Source organism: Salvelinus alpinus, chromosome 2 (genome assembly GCF_045679555.1).
Source record: "Salvelinus alpinus chromosome 2, SLU_Salpinus.1, whole genome shotgun sequence".
Lineage (NCBI taxonomy): Eukaryota > Metazoa > Chordata > Actinopteri > Salmoniformes > Salmonidae > Salvelinus > Salvelinus alpinus.
In genome coordinates this window covers 72,959,652-72,976,214 of record NC_092087.1, presented here as the reverse complement: position 1 = coordinate 72,976,214, position 16,563 = coordinate 72,959,652, and the positions used below count along the sequence as shown (strand labels likewise).

General features: G+C 42.0%; 2 protein-coding genes across 2 annotated transcripts in view; one reads left to right on the top strand and one right to left on the bottom strand.

Annotated features, from left to right (window-relative positions):
• The window catches only part of LOC139567712 (syntaxin-8-like), a 44,077-nt gene extending 36,271 nt beyond the window's left edge, over nt 1-7,806 (bottom strand). Inside the window, exons 1-4 of the mRNA XM_071389146.1 lie at nt 7,660-7,806; nt 6,996-7,095; nt 5,190-5,284; nt 4,739-4,849 (exon numbers count right to left, since the gene is read on the bottom strand). Coding sequence (XP_071245247.1) covers nt 4,739-4,849; nt 5,190-5,284; nt 6,996-7,095; nt 7,660-7,676 — 323 coding nt within the window. The 5' untranslated portion in view covers nt 7,677-7,806. The remainder of the gene's footprint in view (nt 1-4,738; nt 4,850-5,189; nt 5,285-6,995; nt 7,096-7,659) is intronic.
• A 1,394-nt stretch (nt 7,807-9,200) lies between these two features.
• LOC139567710 (TBC1 domain family member 24-like) lies at nt 9,201-16,302 on the top strand. The gene is made up of 8 exons (XM_071389144.1): nt 9,201-9,689; nt 9,952-10,327; nt 10,516-11,172; nt 11,510-11,665; nt 12,330-12,393; nt 12,488-12,586; nt 12,792-13,113; nt 13,450-16,302. The coding sequence occupies exons 1-8, from the start codon at nt 9,269-9,271 to the stop codon at nt 13,626-13,628; spliced, it is 2,274 nt and encodes a 757-aa protein (XP_071245245.1). The 5' UTR covers nt 9,201-9,268; the 3' UTR covers nt 13,629-16,302.
• Nucleotides 16,303-16,563: the final 261 nt, after the last annotated feature.

The following is a 16,563-nucleotide window of genomic DNA, read 5'->3' as shown; positions in this document are numbered from 1 at the left end:
CCGGGACACACGTCCGAACTACCGACACGCATCGTCAACCCTCGGCTTCACAAACAAACGCGGTACAATGGACACGTGTGCAACCTCTGTAGCAAGCAGTTACATCTGTAACACTCATGTTACTCATCTGGTGTTGACTTGTGTAACAACATGTCCTTCCCTTCAGATGAGAAAACGCTTATTTATTTTCTTGTTTGGTTTTTACGTTCTGAACAAGGAAGCAGATATGTTTAGTTGCTTAAAAAAAAAAAATAGGACCGGCTTGTTCGATATGTAAACACTGCATGCTAATCATACATAGCCACAGGCCCTCAAGTTTCCAGTTGGGTTTCATTCTGACTGACACACACACACACACGCACACGCACACACACACCAGAGTGCTCTTGTTGTGTTGTGTAGCGCTTAACACAGTTGTGTGGTTTTGAGCTATTTTTCTGTTAATGGGAAAAAGCTGTCTGAGGCTGCCTCAGACCCCGAGGTTATGTTGCGGTGAAGTGTCAAGGTCTCTGTTAGTACAGATAGATCAATCCCGTCAGACCCAGCAATTCACCTCAGACAGCGCTGACTGGATGGACTGAGGACTGGCATTGGCTGTCAGGGGACCTTGGGGGACAGCCATTGGCTGTCAGGGAAATTAGGATTGTAGCCATTGGCTGTCAGAAGTAGGCACTTAAAATCTCCTCCACTTCCCTTAGCAAAGCCCATTTACTACAATATCATACAGCTCATCAAATCCTTGTGGTACACTATGTTGAAAAGAATGAAACATATGTCATTGTAGATGTGATTCCAGGATCATAACAAACCACAATGTCGCCAGGTAAGATAACAGTGTGATCAGAAACCTCAAATAGGTATACTTGTTGACGTTATGAAGTTCCTCTCCTTACGCTGGTATTGGACAAGACAGGTTGTACTAAACTTGAACTCAAAGTTGGTTGTGATGTGTGTCAAGCATGGCGCCATGACGCCACCTCCTTCCTTCCTATTTCCGAGGGCGAGTGTGTAGTTTGAAGCACCCCATCTCCCTCTCTTCACTCCTTGGCACAGCATACTTAGCAGCGGCGGCCGGGGCGAGACAAGGAGGTCGGCAGCCAGCGCTAAGCTAATCTTTCTGACAGGTTTGGTAACTATCCTACCGCGTGGCGGATCTCCACTTCCTCCCGCCGTGTGAAGATTAAAGCTTATCCAATTAACCGCCCACTGGGGCCCGCCAACTTAATCAGGCATCTCTGGGCAGCCCGCATCACACTCCACCGCCGCCGAGGACCCGACAGACAGACAGGCCTCTGAGGCTGTAACTCGGACAGGGCCGATTGAACTCATTTCGACTTGTTGCAGGAGTGATCAAATATAAAGTCTCTTTATGTAGTGTTGTCTCTCTTGTCGAGATGTGTGTTTTGTCATATATATATTTTTTTTTTAATCCCAGCCCCCGTCCTCTTCAGGAGGCCTTTTGCCTTTTGGTAGGCCGTCATTGTAAATAAGAATTTGTTCTTAACTGACTTGCCTGGTTAAATAAAGGTTAAAACAATTTAAAATAAGGAGAGATTGATAAAGGGAAAAGGGGTGGTAAGGGGCTTGGGGGTATTCCAAAGAGGGTCAGGGGTGCAGTGAGCCTTCAAAATGGAGGCGCCACGTCTCTTCTTTGCTTGATTAGAGGCTAATCTCTCTCTAATGTATTGTTTCACAAATAAAATAAGCCGCCTTATCCCGGACCAACCCCTCTCCTCGAAAAAATGGAACAGCTTAGGTTATCCAAGCGAGGCTAATACCCACCCACCCCAAAGACCACACACTGAGTGCCAAGTCTACCTACCCACTGCCCACCCTTCCCCACCCCCTCTCAAATCATCCACCCACCCCACACCTACTCATTCCAGGGTTTTTCTTTATTTGTACTGTTTTCTACATTGTAGAATAATAGTGAAGACATCAAAACTATGAAATAATACATACGGAATCATTTAGTAACCAAAAAAGTGTTACAAATCAAAACATATTTTATATTTGAAATTCTTCAAAGTAGCCACCATTTGCCTTTATGACAGCTTTGCACACTCTTGGCATTCTCTCAACCAGCTTCACCTGGAATGCTTTTCCAACAGTCTTGAAGGAGTTCCCACATATGCTGAGCACTTTTTGGCTCCTTTTCCTTCACTTTGCAGTCCAACTCATCCCAAACCATCTTAATTGGATTGAGGTCGGGTGATTGTGGAGGCCAGGTCATCTGATGCAGCACCCCATCACGCTCCTTCTTGGTCAAATAGCCCTTACACAGCCTGGATGTGTGTTGGGTCATTGTCCTGTTGAAAAACAAATGATAGTCCCACTAAGCGCAAACCAGATGGGATGGCGTATCGCTGCAGAATGTTGTGGTAAACATGCTGGTTAAGTATGCCTTGAATTCTAAATAAATCACAGACAGTGTCACCAGCAAAGCATCCCCACACCATCACACCACCTCCTCAATGCTTCACGGTGGGAACCACACATACGGAGATCCTCCGTTCACCTACTCTGCGCCTCACAAAGACAGAGCGGTTGGAACCAAAAATCTAAAATTTGGACTCATCAGACCAAAGGACAGATTTCCACTGGTCTAATGTCGATTGTTTGTATTTCTTGGCCCAAGCAAGTTTCTTATTCTTATTGGTGTCCTTTAATATTGGTTTCTTGCAGCAATTCGACCATGAAGGCCTGATTCACGCAGTCTCCTGTGAACAGTTGATAAAGAGATGTGACTGTTACTTGAACTCTGTGAAGCATTTATTTGGGCTGCAATTTCCTGAGGCTGGTAACTAATGAACTTGTCCTCTGCAACAGAGGTAACTCTGAGTCTTCCTTTCCTGTGGCAGTGCTCATGAGAGCCAGTTTCATCATAGCACTTGATGGTTTTTGCGATGCACTTTGAGAAACTTTAAAAGTTTTAGAAATTTTCCGGATTGACTGACCTTCATGTCTTAAAGTAAATGATGGACTGTCTTTTCTTTTTGCTTATTTTAGCTGTTCTTGCCATAATATGGACTTGGTCTTTTACCAAATAGGGCTATCTTTTGTATACCCCGCTTACCTTGTCATAACACAACTGATTGACTCAAAAGCATTAAGGAAAGAAAAGCAATCCAGATGAAGCTGGTTGAGAGAATGTCAAGAGTGTGCCAAGCTGTCATCAAGGCAAAGGGTGGCTACTTTGAAGAAGATAAAATATCAAATATATTTTGATTTGTTTAACACTTTTTGGGTTACTACATGATTCCATATATGTTATTTCATAGTTTTGATGTCTTCACTATTATTCTACAATGTAGAAAATAGTCAAAATAAAGAAAAACCCTGGAATGAGTAGGTGTGTCCAAACTTTTGACTGGTACTGTATATTTTACCGGGGAAACTTGAAACGGTAAGATCACAAGAGTAAGATCAACTGTGTAATTCATTAGTTGCCATTTGATTTAGTTATGGGCCACCAATGTTCGTAATTAGCTGTGGGATCTATAAAAAGATAAAAGCAAGTGTTCCCTTCCCTCCCTGCTTTCAGCCCCGAAGTGGATTAATCCAAACAAGAAAGTCCGTTAAACACGTAGAAACGGAGCAGTCTCAGATCAGACTAATAAGAAAATAGTTAACGTTTCCAAAGTCTGCTAATTTTATCAATCGATGACTGATCCTGAGCTTTACCTCACTTTTACCACACGACCATTCCACTATTCCTTGAAGGTAAATTGAAAACCTCAGTATCATCCCTGTAGCCTGTGTGTTATTAAAAGAACACGATCCTGTCAAATGAATGGGGTTTGACCCTCATTTAATTTCACATACAAAACATACTCAAAACCTGACAGCGGAAGTCCATGCCGTTACCACTGAGTGAGCGTCATTCATTTCACCTCCTGGCTGTCGAAATATATGTCACCTGGGATGGGGCAGGTCAAACCCGATGCTAAGTAATGACCATTTTCCGAAGTGTTTTCCTAAGCTCCTGTACAGAGCTGTCACTACAATTAAGAATAATATGAGAATACAGGATATAGCCGGTGGCGTCCAGTGCTTTGATTGGTCCACTGGCAGATGAGGATGACAGGATGAGGATATGAGCTCAGCGGAGAGTGATAAACTATAAACTCGAAAAGCTTGGGTTGCACAGCCGATCCCTTTAATTTTCTCACTGAGCCTCAGTGTACCAGTTTCGGGCAGTGCCAAGAGTGTGATCACCAGCGCAAGACAAGCAAAGCCTCTTGATGAATGAGAAACTGAGAGATTTAGAAGTCAACTGCCCTGCGCCGACCCCAATATGGCAGACTAGACTTCCAATGGCGTCGAATGGGCTCAGACAAAAGGTTGTACGGAAGTCCAAAGACTTTCTTTGCACACAAAGTTAGTGACCGGTGACTTATCCTCAAAAGAAACCGTGGATCCGTTAGACCCTTTAGACACATCTGGGCTGAGACAAACTCAAGACTCAGATTAATTGGCAGCACTAGCAGACAGAAAGAGATAGTTCTCCGCTGGAAGGATGGGCTTTGGTGCATCACCAATTGCCTATGACTGATGTTCAGATTCTGGTCCATTTACATTCACTTAAAAATGAGTGACGTATGCTAAAAGGAGACTTAATGAGCTGTGTGTGTGTGTGTGTGTGTGTGTGTGTGTGTGTGTGTGTGTGTGTGTGTGTGTGTGTGTGTGTGTGTGTGTGTGTGACTTCTACATAATGAGCTGTAAGAGGGAGAAATACCTCGAGGGCTCTGGCTGTGTAACGTCACCCTTGAACGTGGCATTTAGCTGCTTGTCCCTGGTGACCAGGTCGTCAACAAGGTTCTGTCTCCGATCGGCTTCTGACTGCATTCTGGAGGGGCGGTTGTGTTAAGGTCGAGATTATGGTAAAAAAAAATACATAATTTAGACCCGACAACATGATTAACAAGGAGTTGGACTATTAGTTTACTATCATTCATCTATAAAGTAACAGACAATGCAAATCACAGATTTTCATTGCAGAGAGTGAAGGATTGATGCGATTTCTTACAAAGCACTGCCCTCTACAGGTCATTTACATACAGGACCTTCACATACAACTACACTGCAGTGTCATGAATGTGATACCAAAATGGTTTGGTACACTGTGCTGCGTGACATCAGTCACATGACCAGAAGGACCAGTGATCATGTTGTGAAAGGAAGGATACATGCGCCGGGAGGATGAGGCTCGGAGCAAACTCTCTCTGAGCTGGTTGATGTTTTGTTTCAGCTTCTGCAGCGACGCTCGCAGTGTCATGTTGATCTGGACAGACAAATAAACACTTTTACAATCAATTCCTAAACAGAAATTGTAAAATACAGTAGCTACAGTGCCTTCAGGAAGTATTTACACTCATTTACTTTTTCAACATTTTGTTGTGTTACAGCCTGAATTTAAAATGGATTAAATTTAGATTTTGTGTCACTGATCTACACACAATACCCCATAATGTCAAAGTGGAATTTTGTTTGTAGAAATGTTAGAGACTAACACAAAATGAAAAGCTGAAATGTTTTGAGTCAAGTATTCACTCAACAAGTATTCAACCCCTTTGTCATGGCAAGCCTAAATAAGTTCAGGAGTAAAAATGTGCTTAATAAATCACAGAATAAGTTGCATGTACTATTTCAGTGTTAAAGAATAGTGGTTAACATGATTTTTTTTTATAACTACCCCATCTCTGTACCCCACACATACAATTATCTGGAAGGTCTCTCAATCGAGCAGTGAATTTGAAGCACAGATTCAACCACAACGACCAGGGAGGTTTTTCAATGCCTCGCAAAGAAGGGCACTGATTGGTAGATAGTAACATTTTAAAAAGCAGAAGCTGAATGTCCCTTTGAGTGTGGTGAAGTGGTTAATTAGGCCTTGGATGGTGTATTAATACACCCAGTCACTACAAAGATAATGGCGTCCTTCCTAACTCAGTTGCCGGAGAGGAAGGAAACCATTCAGGGATTTTTACCATAAGGCCAATAGGGATTTTAAAACAGTTACAGAGTTTAATATGGTTGTGATATGAGAAAACTAAGGATGCATCAACATTGTAGTTACTCCACAATACTGACATAAATTACAGAGTGAAAAAAAGGAAGCCTTCACAGAATAAAAATATTCCCAAACAGGCATCCTTACTTAAGTGCAACAAGGCACTTAAGTAATACGACAAAGAAATTAACTTTTTGTCCTGAATAGAAAGCATTTGGGGAAAATCCAGCACAACACATCACGGAGTACCACTCTTCATATTTTCTAGAATGGTGGTGGCTGCATCATGTTATGGGTATGCTTGTCACCGGCAAGGACTAAATGATAAAAAGAAACGGAATACAGCTATAATCACAGGCAAAATCCTAGATTCAGTCTGCTTTCCACTAGACATTGGGAGATTAATTCACCTTTCAGCAGGACAATAACCTAAAACACAAGGCCAAATATACACTGGAGTTGCTTACCAAGATAACATTGAAAGTTCCTGGTTTGGCCTAGTTACAGTTTTGAGATAAATCGGCTTGAAAATCTATGGCAAGACTTAAAAATGTCTGTCTAGCAATCATCAACAATCAACTTGACAGAGCTTGAAGAATTGAAAAAGAATAATGGGCAAATATTGTACAATCCAGGTGTGCAAAGCTCTTAGAGACTTAACCAAAAAGACTGCAAAAGGTGCTTCTACAAAGTATTGAATCAGGGGTTTATAAACGTATGTGAATTAGATATTTCTGTATTTCATTTTCAAAAGTGTGCCAACATTTCTAGAAACATGTTTTCACTGTCATTATGAGGTATTGTGTGTACAGTAGATGGGTGAGGGGAAACAATATATTCAACATATTTTGAATTCAGGCTGCAACACAGCAAAATGTGGAATAAGTCAAATGGTATGGATACTTTCTGAAGGCACTGCTATATACTTTTGAGGAATCAAATGTGTAGTTAAGCAGGTTGTCATCATAGTATCAACGCTTACCTTTGCAGGATTCCCTCTTGTCCTCTGTTGTCTGTTTCTTTCATGAATGTTCTCTGCAATTTCTTGAACAAGGCGGCAAGTGGCATCATAATTCTGTAACCTACAAAAACCAGGTCGGTATACAATTATCGTGAGTAGTGCTATAGTTGTATATGTAGTTAAAATAATGAGTGTTTGAAAGTCAGTTAAAAAGAAGATGCTGCAAATCTTCAAGGTATAATAATAACAACAAACAAAACAATTGTAGACAAATTCATTTGGGCTGATTGAGTGTGGCCAACTTTGTCTCGAGTTCAGATTAACTGTCATTCAGCACTGGAGACAATTTGTTCCTCATCATAGCTACTAGTATTATTAACGTTAGATAAATTAGCTAGCTAGCTCGTTAGCTACTTAAGTCATAACCCTGCGTACAGTATATTGTTATCAGCGAAAGTGCATTGCAATTCATTTCGTGTGAACTATCAATGTGAATAATAATATCGAGTCAAGTCGTATTTAGCTATATCTTTTAGAAGTAGCCGGTTAAAGGGACGCGAGTTACTGTTACTAACGTTAACAATCTAGCTAATAACACAAATATATAGGTTTGAAGACGTATTTCTATATTTCATCCAATGCTATCTTAAATATACTCATAATGGCACCCTTAAAAGCTGCTTACCAGGGATCTTGAGACATGTTAACGAGTTATAATTAATGAATGTGTCGATATTTACTCCAGAAATTGTGTGATAAGCAGGGAGCACTTCCTGTTTGGGTGTGATGTCAGGATGGTGTCCTGTGAGTAACAAACGTTCAGTCGTGAATCGTTTACCGTAACCTCAATGTTGCATTGAGAAGAAGCTGATCAAATGAATCCAAATCAAATAAATTGTAATGTTCCTCTCTGACAGAGCTGCTGCTGTCCCCAAGTCCCACACCAGACCCACTGTAGCCTGCAAACCAAATGTTCATTCACAGTTTACAAATCTTCCATCTAGTCTCTGTTACTGTGTATCTACCCTCGTAAAATAAATAAATAAATAAGACAATATCCAAATCATTTATAATAAATATTATGACTTCATTTGTTTCTATTTATTTATAGAGCTGTGACTGTGTGGCCTTGGCGACAGCCAGCAATGTAATTACTTTTGTTTTGGTGGAGTAAAGGTCATAAAAGGTCGACATAACCACTGCTCATGTTTTGTTGTTTTAAAAAAAAATGTCAACACTGCCTCACGTTGCCCCCTGTTTGTCTAGTGATATGGAAGTCCTTATTGTAACATTATGTGACGATTATGACCACTACTAGTATAAACATACTGTAGGCTACAGATCCTTCAATCATCAAGATAGGATAAGAGTTTGTTTTTCTTCAACAACATGTAAGCCCACATTTAAATTGATCTATTTACAGAGGTTTCTTTGTTTCATAGCAAAACAATGTGTGTTTTGATCAAAACAATATCTGTTGTGTGAAATGATAACCTTTGCTAATTCTAGGAATAGAGGTGCTCATTTGGCACGCCCATGTTTTCCTATAAAACAGTTTCATAGAGCTATGTTCCTCCAGGAAAAGAGAAGGGAAAGGAAAATGCATTCAACTAAAATGTGTCTTCCGCATTTAACCCAACCCCTCTGAAAAGACTTAGAAAGTAAAATAATCTTTCATGTTTTTTTGTTAAATGCTGCCATAAACATGCAAATTAACAATAAAAGATAAACCCAGGCAAACCCAGATACCAAATACAATATCAGATAAACCCAGGAAGATAAACTGGTTAAAAGTAGGACACATGCTTTGTGAGAAGACTCATTTCTGTTTAGTCATGATTTTCATACATATTTTGATACATCTAAATGTGTATCAATATAATAGCATAGGCATTCACTTCCCAAAAACGGCAATGGAGACTGTCCTTTACACAGTAGCCTATTATCAAATGAAACAGTAATAATCTTCCACTTTTTGATGTTTTGATTTCATTACCCTAGTTCATTTGTTGCTGTCCGCTGGTGTTGGAAGTTGAAGAAAAGAGGCATTCCTTTTCGCCACAGTAATTGGACTTAAGTCAGAGGAATTTTCCGCTCGGAATACACAAAAACACTGTAAACAAACCCATATCACTTTCTGTGCCGGTCACCTGACCAACTGACGACTGTGTATAAAACCTACATCTACAGGGCACATGGAAAACATTGGGAAGTATACCACCACTGGAGACTGTCTTGTCATTGATATAGAGGAGAACTTGACATTTGCAGAGGAGAATACTATACCAGACAGCATGATCCATGTTTCAAGAACGCCCAAGTTCTCCACTTGTGGGACTATAAGTTTAGACCCGTCTCCTATGGACACCACTGACCAGGACCAGGACTTGAGCTCAGCAGCCAGACACAGAAGACCCAGGTCCCATTCCTACTACAGCCCAGAGGACGCCAAAAAGTATGGCGTAGAGACGGCGACAGATGAGAACTTTGTCAGGCCACGCTCCAGGTCTTTCTATAGTTACGAGACGTCTGAGCTCCACAGAGAAGGGAACTTTACCAGGTCCAACGCCATGAGGCCGAGATCCAACTCCCTGGAGAAGAGTGGGGACAGGAAGACGGAGAATAGTGCGGATGGGAATCAGGGGATCATGGCTCGGCTCAACAAGAAATCCAAGTCCAACACCAACAAACACTTGCCATGCAGAGATCTCAATGGTATGCAAATTACAGTATGTTTAAAAGTGTCCGATTTATGTTTATTTGACAATTTATGTTTCTTTTTCTATTTTGCCATATTCCTAGTGTTATATGAAGAACAGAGGGGAGAAATGCAGAATATGCACAAACACAGTGTACTTAATCCAAAACAAGAATGTTGCTGTGGATGGACACAGATCTATAACAATTCACTTATTAAATAATACATTTATTAATTATGATGTTAGTTGCTAGTTTTCTTCCTTCCTCTCTCCAACAGGCAGAAGAGGCAGTCTGAAGGGTGTCCCCATGATGACCATCTCTGAATCAGAGAACTGGGAGATCAGCTCCTGTTCTGGTATGAAGTATGGCCAGTTTGTGGACTGGGAGAAGATCGACCCTGAATCTTCAGAGCGCTACCAGAGGATTCTGAAGTCGGACCACCAGGAGCTGAAGACCATGGGTCGATCAGGGTTCTGGGCCATGCCCCATACACTAAGGGCCAAGGCCTATTATCATATAATTCATGGTATCAACTGCAGGTCCATCCAACCGGATCGAGATCGTTACCAGGATGTGGCCAAGAAGCTCTTCGGGGAGCAGAAGATGAGCACACACCCGTTCCCTGAGTACATGGATGATGGCGTGATCCCTAGGTACTGGCTATGAAGCTATCAGAGAAGAATGGTTCAGATGATCAAATCATGATCAAATTATTTTAGTCATTAAACTTTGATAGGAGAATCTGAAGTTGATCATGCTTTTTCCAATATTGCATGTACATTATGTTCTGTTCATTACATGATAACATAGCAAGTATCTTTGTTATTCTTCCCACCCCCAGGTACTGCCTCAACGAAGCTGGTCTCAATTCTGTCAAAAAGGTCCTCCTCTGCATCGGCAAGCACTTCCCGGACATCAACTTCTGCCCAATCCTCCCAGCCTTGGTGGCTCTCCTCCTGCATTTCAGCGAAGACGAAGCTGAGTGCTTCCACAGCATCTGCCGCCTTATCGCCTACAATGACCCCAACAAGCGTTACATCGACCAGACATTCCTCACCTACCGGGCCTCCTGCATGACCTTCGGCGACTTGGCCAACAAGTACTGCCGCGGCATCCGCAAGCTCATCGCCAGCTCCCACCAGAACCTCTTTGAGTTCTACTCTGATTGGATCATGTGGATCTTTGCCGACCTCCCCTTCACATACGCTATCAGGGTCCTGGATGTCTATCTTCTGGAGGGTTACAAGGTTCTCTACAGGGTGGCTCTGGCTCTTCTCAGCTTGTACAAGGTCTCGGTTTCGTCTCGTGTCGCCGATGTGGAGGACTTCAGGCGAGACATGAAGAGTTTTGTGGAGAACGTGGCGCGTCACTGTACGGTGGAGAAGCTGCTGGAGAGGGCTTTCAGTATCCAGCTGGCCACGCGGAGGGAGCTCAACCTACTGTTCAACGCTAACAAGGACTCACTCATGCAGAAAGGCATCAGTATCCACCAGAAGCGGTGAGGCTGTTGGTCAAGGGAGTTCTTCGAGAAAATGTTTCTACTCTTGTTGAACATCTAATTGGTCCACTCTCTGTTAACGGAAAACAAAAGATAGCAAGCCATCACCAAGTTAGCCATATTCCTCATAGGACGATTATGACAGATTACTTCCAACCCACTTTGTTATAGAGATGCTACAGCTGTTCTACCAAACTATACCTAGATACTATATCCTTTTGAACTATAAACAGTTTACAAATCTTTACTTTCTGAGTTCCTTTATATTTATCTGTAATCTGAAGATACACTTCAAAAAATATTTACATTCTCAAACTGTTTCTGTTCCTCCATAAAGGCAGTCGTGCCAGGTAGTGGATTTTGACAGCTTCAGCTCCAGAGTTGTCACAGGGACAGAGATGAGGATTGTCTGGGCCTGGATCCCTGAACGCTTTGCCCTCTTCAATCCCAAAAGGCTATTCAGCACCAACGAACATGGCCGAAGCCTGGCCTCGTAAGTGACTTTTATTCACTATTTTACATTAGTAGTGGATCAAGTAGTGAAGATATATACATTCAGCAGCCCAGAACTGTCTACAGTAAATACAACAGCCCAGAGCTGTATAAACTCGCCTTAGGGTTCAGTTTCATAATAATGAAAGGCTGTATTGTTAGTATCAGTAGCATTTTTGCCTTACGGTGCATGACCAAATGTTCTCCAGTTCGTTGGCGGAAACAGTTCCTGTGACATCGGTTAACAACAGTTATTCATGTCTCTAGAAGTGTTCTGTTGGTCTGTCAGGAGAAAATGTGGTAGATAATATTCATCAGCACTTGCAAATCTTTTTAGAAATGCTCTGAATACCTATGTCACAATTACTGGCTGTTGTCTCGTCCTAGAGCTCGTTCAAACGTTGAAACGCCAATAGTTATTTTTCTCTACTATGAGGAATCTCTATGCATGTTGACTCCCTTGTCACTGCGCTGACACGTACCTGCCTCAGCAGACATGCTTTTTAATTGGTTCTAGCCATACACAGGGTGGTCGTGACAGGATGCGATGACCCCAATTAAAAGTCTGACCCTGACTAGGACGTGACCCCTCCAGTGAACTTACATTACAAGTTTCATCGCTATTTTTTACTGTGAGTGCTTAATTTTTTTCTTCTCATTTAAAGATTTTATTCCCGTGTTGAGGGGCATGAGCCAGCGATCTTGCTTCTGAAAACTGTGGATGAAGAGGTGAGTTTACAGTAGCAGAAAACCTTTTTTTGTCTATTTTTTTTACAGTCACCTAGATTCTATGCAGACTTCTTACCCCTGTGTCACTCCACAGGTCTGTGGTGCCTTCCTGTCGACAGATTTGATTGAGCGGAAAAAGTATGATTCAGAAGAACCTGCGTATTTTGGGACTGGGGAGAGCTTTGTTTTCACGGTGAGAGAAATTACAATCTACAGATCTGAAATAGCTGATTTTTGTTTTTCCCTTTGATTTAGATAAATTGTGTTAGAGTAAAAAATACTGGTTGAAATCTTTACTGATCGTGCTGTAGAAGAACACAGGCTCCATTCCTTTCCCATGTCAATCAGTCAATGCAGGAACTTAATTGTTCATTGTTCTTAATTCGTTGTTCTTTCAGCTTCGTCCAGGCATGGAGCGCTACCAACGGGCTGTGGTTCACATTACGGCCAAGAGACAACCTTCTCCAGACCTTCGAGCTGCTCGGGTCTGTGTATACACTTCCTCTGGTAAAGAGGACTCCTCCTCTACCACACTCTCCACCACCTCTACTACCAACCACACCACCCTGACCTGTCCATCCGGGACCCTCCAGGACCCCAGCTACCTGACCATCCCCTTCACCACCTCCTCCCCCGGACCTCTCTCCCCCTCACCCAAGAGGGCCAAGGAACAAGGGGCCTCCATGTTCATCGCCGGAGACCACGAAAGGCTAGTCATTGGTAAGCTGCTCATATGTAGGCTAAAGTGTTTGCTGTTCAGAGTTGTCGGTAGAGTGTCACAAGGAGTGATCAATAACCTTCTGAAACCCGGATAGGCCTGATTGTTTAAGGAGCATTCCTTCCACGTACAAGAGTTTTTGCAGCGACTTTGACGATGGTGGTAGGGAAACAGCTTAGGGTTTCTCACATGGCATATTCTTTGTATCCACCCTTTGTATTCTTTGTGTTGATGTCAACATTACTGAGAAGTGCAGCAGCTAGAAGTGGGCTGCTGTTATTACTGTAAATTCAATGCTGACATCTTTTACAGTGAGCGTGATGTGTTTGTCTCGCCAGGTGGCGATGGGGGTCACGCTCTCTGCCTCCAGGCTGATCTGGAGGGGGGCTACACAGAGCGATGTGACACCTTCGAGAGCGCCCCTCTCTGCAAGAGACACTTCAAGATCCAGTCCCTGGAAGTGTGGGGAATTCAGAACTCCATCTCGTTCTCACACTACTTCTCTTACTGTCATTGAAAGAGGATGCTGACATATGGTTCCCCCTCTTATATGAACTGGTTTCTCCTAATTCCGTTGTCCATTTGATTAGACTGTATTTTCCTTAGTTATGTGTGTTGATGACAATGACCCATAGGCTAAATTAACAGGGTTTTTACAGTGCATTCGGAAAGTATTCACACCGCTTGACTTTTTCCATATTTTGTTACGTTACAGCCTTATTCTAAAATCAATCAAATAATTCCCCCCCCCTCATCAATCTACACGCATAATGACAAAGCAAAAACAGGTTTTTATATATTTTTGCAAATTTATTCAAAATAAAAAACTGAAATATCACATTTCAAAAGTATTCACACCCTTTACTCAGTACTTTGTTAAAGCACCTTTGGCAGCGATTACAGCCTTGAGTTTTCTTGGGTATGACGCTACAAGCTTGGCACACCTGTATTTGGGGAGTTTCTCCCATTCTTCTCTGCAGATCCTCTCCAGCTCTGTCAGGATGGATGGGGAGTGTTGATGCACAGCTGTTTTTAGGTCTCTCCAGTGATGTTCGATCGGGTTCAAGTCCAGGCTCTGGCTGGGCCACTCAAGGACATTCAGAGACTTGTCCCGAAGCCACTCCTGCGTTGTCTTGGCTGTGTGCTTAGGGTTGTTGTCCTGTTGGAAAGTGAACCTTCACCCCAGTCTGAGTTCCTGAGCGTTCTGGAGCAGGTTTTCATCAAGGATCTCTTTGACTAGTCTCCCAGTCTCTGACGCTTAAAAAAATCCCCACAGCACGATACTGCCATCACCATGCTTCACCGTAGGGATGGTGACGCTTGGCATTTAGGCCAAAGAGTTCAATCTTTCATCAGGCCAGAGAATCTTGTTTCTCATGGTCTGAGAGTCCTTTCGGTGGCTTTTGGCAAACTCCAAGCGGGCTGTCATGTGTCTTTTACTGGCTTCAGCTGGCCACTCTACCATAATGGCCTGATTGGTGGAGTGCTGCAGAGATGGTTGTCCTTCTGGAAGGTTCTCCCATCTCCACAGAGGAACTCTGGAGCTCTGTCAGAGTGACCATCGGGTTCTTGGTCACCTCCCTGACCAAGGCCCTTCTCCCCGATTGCTCAGTTTGGCCGGACGGCCAGCTCTAGGAAGAGTGTTGTGGGTTTCAAACTTCTTCCATTTAAGAATGATGGAGGCCACTGTGTCTTGGGGACCTTCAATGCTGCAGAAATGTGGTACCCTCCAGATCTGTGCCTCGACACAATCCTGTTTCGGAGCTTTGCTGACAATTCCTTTGACCTCATGGCTTGGTTTTTGCTCTGACATGCACTGTCAACTGTGAGACTTTATATAGACAGGTGTGTGCCTTTCCAAATCATGTTCAATCAATTGAATTTACCACAGGCGGACTCCAATCAAGTTGTAGAAACATCTCAAGGATGATCATTGGAAACAGGATGCACCTGAGTTAAATTTTGAGTCTCATAGCAAAGGGTCTGAATGCTTGTGTAAATTAGTTTTTTCTGCTGTTTATTTTTAATGCATTTGCAAAAAAAATCCTACAAACCTTTTTTGTGTGTAGATTGATGAGGGAAAAAATAATTGAATCAATTTTAGAATAAGGCTGTAACGTAACAAATCTGGAAAAAGTAAAGGGGTCTGAATACTTTCAGAATGCACTGTATTTGAATTGTATGCTATATTTGTTTGTTGATTATTCATATACTTCTTGATGAATGTTTATATTTGTACATATATTAATAGGATTGCAAAGGGAGGATATACGTATATCTACACAAAATACTCTGTAATTTCAAAGTGAAAAAAAGAAAAGCTATCATTATTATTAGAAAATAACACAGCAATATATCTTGATTAGATAAGTATTCAACCCCCTGAGTCAATACATGTTACAATCACCTTTGGCAGCTATTACAGCTGTGAGTCTTTCTGTGTAAGTCTCTAAGAGTTTTGGACACCTGGATTGTACAATATTTGCCCGTTATTCTTTAAAAATGTGTCAAGCTCTGTCAAGTTGGTTGTTGATCATTGCTATATGGCCATTTTCAAGTCTTGTCATGGATTTTCAAGACGGTTTAAGTCTGAACTGTAACTAGGCCACTCAGAAACCTTCAATGACATCTCCAGTGTATATTTGGCCTTGTGTTTTAGGTTTTTGTCCTGCTGAAAGGTGAATTTGTCTCCCAGTGTCTGTTGGAAAGCAGACTGAACCAGGTTTTTCTCTAGGATTTTGCCTGTGCTTAGCTCTATTCTGTTTCTTTTTATCCCCCCCAAAAACTCCCTAGTTCATGCCGATGACAAGCATACCAATAACATGATGCAGCACCATCATGTTTGAAAATATGAAGAGTGGTAGTCAGTGATGTGTTGTGTTGGATTTGCCACAAACATAATATTCAGGACAAAAAGTTAATTTCTTTGCCACATGTTTTGCAGTATTATTTAGTGCCTCGTTGCAAACAGGATGCATGTTTTTGAATATTTTTTAAAATTCTGTACAAGCTTCCTTTTACTCTGTCATTTATGTTAGTATTGTAGATGTATGTTTGTGTTGTTGATCCATCCTCAGTTATCTCCTATCACAGCCATGAAACTCTGTAACTGTTTTCAAATCACCATTGACTTGGTGTATTGATACTCCATCCAAAGTGTTAAATTAATAACTACACCATGCTCAAAGGGATATTCCATGTCTATTGTTGTTTTTACCCAACTACCAACAGGTGCCCTTCGTTGTGAACGATGGGAAGACCTCCCTGGTCTTTGTGGTTGAATCTGTACTCTAAATGCACTGCTCGACTGAGGGACCTTACAGATAATTGTATGTGTGGGGTACAGAAATGGGGCATTACAGACAGAGTGAATCCATGCAACTTATTTTGACGTTTAAGCACATTTTTACTCCTGAACTTATTTAGGCTTGCCATAAGAAAAGTGTTGAATA

What these genes read in the sequence shown, in the direction of transcription:
- LOC139567710 (XM_071389144.1), top strand. Translation starts at nt 9,269, where the DNA reads ATGATCCATGTTTCAAGAACGCCCAAGTTCTCCACTTGTGGGACTATA. An exon ending in GCCATGCAGAGATCTCAATG is followed by an intron (nt 9,690 to 9,951) that starts GTATGCAAATTA and finishes TCTCTCCAACAG; the next exon opens with GCAGAAGAGGCAGTCTGAAG. An exon ending in ATCAGTATCCACCAGAAGCG is followed by an intron (nt 11,173 to 11,509) that starts GTGAGGCTGTTG and finishes TCCTCCATAAAG; the next exon opens with GCAGTCGTGCCAGGTAGTGG.